Source organism: Perkinsus marinus, assembly GCF_000006405.1.
Source record: "Perkinsus marinus ATCC 50983 genomic scaffold scf_1104296958712, whole genome shotgun sequence".
Lineage (NCBI taxonomy): Eukaryota > Perkinsozoa > Perkinsida > Perkinsidae > Perkinsus > Perkinsus marinus.
The window spans coordinates 1165110-1168310 of record NW_003206658.1 but is presented as its reverse complement, the minus strand read 5'-3'; the positions used below and the strand labels follow the sequence as shown (position 1 = coordinate 1168310).

The window sequence follows — 3201 nt, the reverse complement described above, 5'->3', positions numbered from 1 at the left end:
AATATTTTACGACAGAACCAACATAGTCTACTTCATTTTTTGATCATCCCTGTATTCGATTTCAATACCACAATTCGGGAAGATTATATGACAATTTAATCTCAACACCCCCTTACCCCGTGTTCTGCCAGAACTATGCTAGTGGCACTTTTCTCTTTACAAATTTCAACGGCTGCTGCAGAATTCACATCAAACGTATACCCAAAAACCGAAGTTTGCCGAAATGGCGAAGTTTCTGAGGACAACAGGAAAAATTTCCCGGGAAAAATACTCGGAAATTCTTACTAGTCTGAAACTGCAAAATCCAATCCATAGAAAGTCGAGACATTGTAAGATTCTCCTCAGTGGCGATCTCAGCGAGGAGGGATACAAAACTCGACCGGCGTGGCATTAAAAACTTGGTGAAAGCTCTTGAGACCTTCACGGGCAGTTTACTGGGTAGAACCATGTCGTAGCAGTAGTAGTAACAGTACAGTAGACAAAACTGTAATAGAATAAGAAAGATTTAATACCAATATAGAGATGCTTCCGATACAACTATATCGGGGGAAATGATATTCAATTCGATGCATTCCTAGACTGCATTAAGCAATTTAGTAAATTGCTAAAGTGTAAATTGGATTTACCAATACAATCGTAAGAGTAGTATGACTCCTTGCCACCGACACTCGAGTAGTTTATTCACATCATCAGTTGGCTAGATCTTGTGAACAAGAATCGGAGTAATTTGAAACTATCAGTAAAAATATCTCAAGTCAGTCAAACTGCATGAAAACTGCATGAACAGCGCAGCAGGTTACCCTACGAACAGCGCAGCAGGTTACCCTACGAACAGCGCAGCAGGTTACCCTACGAACAGCGCAGCAGGTTACCCTACGAACAGCGCAGCAGGTTACCCTACGAACAGCGCAGCAGGTTACCCTACGAACAGCGCAACAGGTTACCCTACGAACAGCGCAGCAGGTTACCCTACGAACAGCGCAGCAGGTTACCCTACGAACAGCGCAGCAGGTTACCCTACGAACAGCGCAACAGGTTACCCTACGAACAGCGCAGCAGGTTACCCTACGAACAGCGCAGCAGGTTACCCTACGAACAGCGCAGCAGGTTACCCTACGAACAGCTCGAATTTCTCAATTGAGGTGAACAAGTAGGAATCACTCGATCGAATCACAAGGCATAGCATCGTTAATAAGAGTGTTACCGCCAAACTAGCCAGATGGATGTTGGTGCGTTGGCGATGTTGAAGTAAATAATTCTGATACTCAGACTACTTTATTAAGGATATCTAAACCCTACGTGAGATCCTAGAATTGATTAAAATATCACAGACATGAATCTATTCTGGAATCTCAATTCATGAATCAACTTCTGAAACATTGTTTCATTTCATATCCGTTGACAGTGTTCACTATAGAACTGATTTATTCATATATGTAAATTGTTGCTATCCTGAACAGTCTCATTAGTGCCGGTCGCGAGTAACTCGTATACACAACACAACTCCTCGAGCACATCACCTCAAATTCTCATTATTGTCTGAAACATCGTAGGGGATAATCGATAGCAGTACTTTGGTAGTCTTCATGTCGACATATGCACAATACTATCACAAATTTTGGGCAATAATTAGCAACACGTATACGCTTTACCGTACGATAGTTCTCTCCTCATCATAAGAAAGTCACATCACACACTGGTGGCGTTATTGCCATCATATAGACTAAGAACATATCCATCATGAAAGTCAAAAAACTTTGCAACTCATTCCATCGATAGAAACTCCTTTTTAAATCAGAGACCCAGGGGGGAGTGCGCGTCCCGAGCTTACCATCCTCCCTCAACCGTACACAGTCTGCGCTGAACACAAGTCCACAGGAGTGTAGATGCAGAAGAACATCTTAGTTTGTATTACATGCCATGTTTTGCACTGAGAAAGTTTCACTCTATACTCGCGAACGAGTATATGCAGATCTTTACATTGATAAATGGCGGGGATAGTGGCCCTTGACCTCTTACGTATCCATCACAACACAGTGTGTCCCCACATTCGAAGCATCGTCGATCAACTCTCCAGTATCCGGGCGTGGATTGGGAGTCTGCTGATTGTAGTGATCCAAATGTCGATTGGTACTTCAGTGTCGACTGATAATCGATGTCCGACTGTGGGTAACTCAATACCCCAAGGAGCTCAATGTGATACAAGGTTACGGCGGGAAGGACGTGCTTATGATAGCACAAAGATATAGTACGCACTACATAGTATGTAGTACATACTGAATCTTTGTGAATCACAAATTGTGATTGCATCTTTGAATCGTGTATCTGCGTACCACCCAGGTACAAGAAGACTATGGTTAGGATCTCGATTACCATAACAACGATATGACCTATACGAGCTACAAACTACAGACCTATCGACACGATGATACACAATCCATCCTCCCGCAAGTTTATACTGGCACCCAACGACGTTGCTAGTTCAAGTAGCACAACTAGCCTAGTTGTGCAGCACGTTGAGTCAACGTGCTGCACAACCTCTCCATGCTGCGCCTCGCCTTCGCGTGGCCTGCTTCAGATCGTTATATTCTGTAACTATGTACGGGTCCCGTATGATGATTCCCTAGCATTTCTCACGGGTTCCGTGAAGATCTCGGGCGATTTACCCATCAGTCGACGACGTCCACGGTCTTGGCTCCTCTCCCAACACTCCCAGCGTCCTCCTCCTCATTTTCGCCTGCTACCCCATGGGTTTACACAGCAGCGCTGGACAACGCCTCTACGCGAGCGCTGTTTCATCATCCCAGTCGTACTGGTTTAGACGACTGAATGAGCGTCTGGCTTGCCTCGCTCAAGAGTCCAGGGAGTCCTTGGAGCTTGGCAGAGACCTATTGGCCGCCCAAACCAGATTTGTTGGTGCGGATCTCTGAAGGTAGCCGGAGGGGAACAAATGTCCATAGAGATGGTGACGAAGCTTTCGTTAGTGAGCTGTGGGGTCAGCTACAACACGACATGCAATTGAATGCAACGTTCAACTTGAACGAAGTTGAAGGCGCCTTCTTGAAGAAGGCACACCACATCGAGCTGCTCCGTGGTTACAAGCAGAACTCGGACTATCACAAGACGCGCGCTCGAGGCATGGATGCTCGTTTGTACAGATCGTTTGAAACGACGAATAAGCACCTCGGCACCATCGTTTGA

General features: G+C 45.2%; 1 protein-coding gene across 1 annotated transcript; it reads left to right on the top strand.

Annotated features, from left to right (window-relative positions):
• Window positions 1-779: 779 nt before the first annotated feature.
• Window positions 780-3201, top strand: Pmar_PMAR011818 (circumsporozoite protein, putative; the record flags this gene model as incomplete). The annotated part of the gene is made up of 4 exons (XM_002773909.1): window positions 780-1150; window positions 1799-1882; window positions 2822-2912; window positions 3001-3201. 4 exons carry the CDS (start codon window positions 780-782, stop codon window positions 3199-3201), a joined length of 747 nt encoding a protein of 248 aa, XP_002773955.1.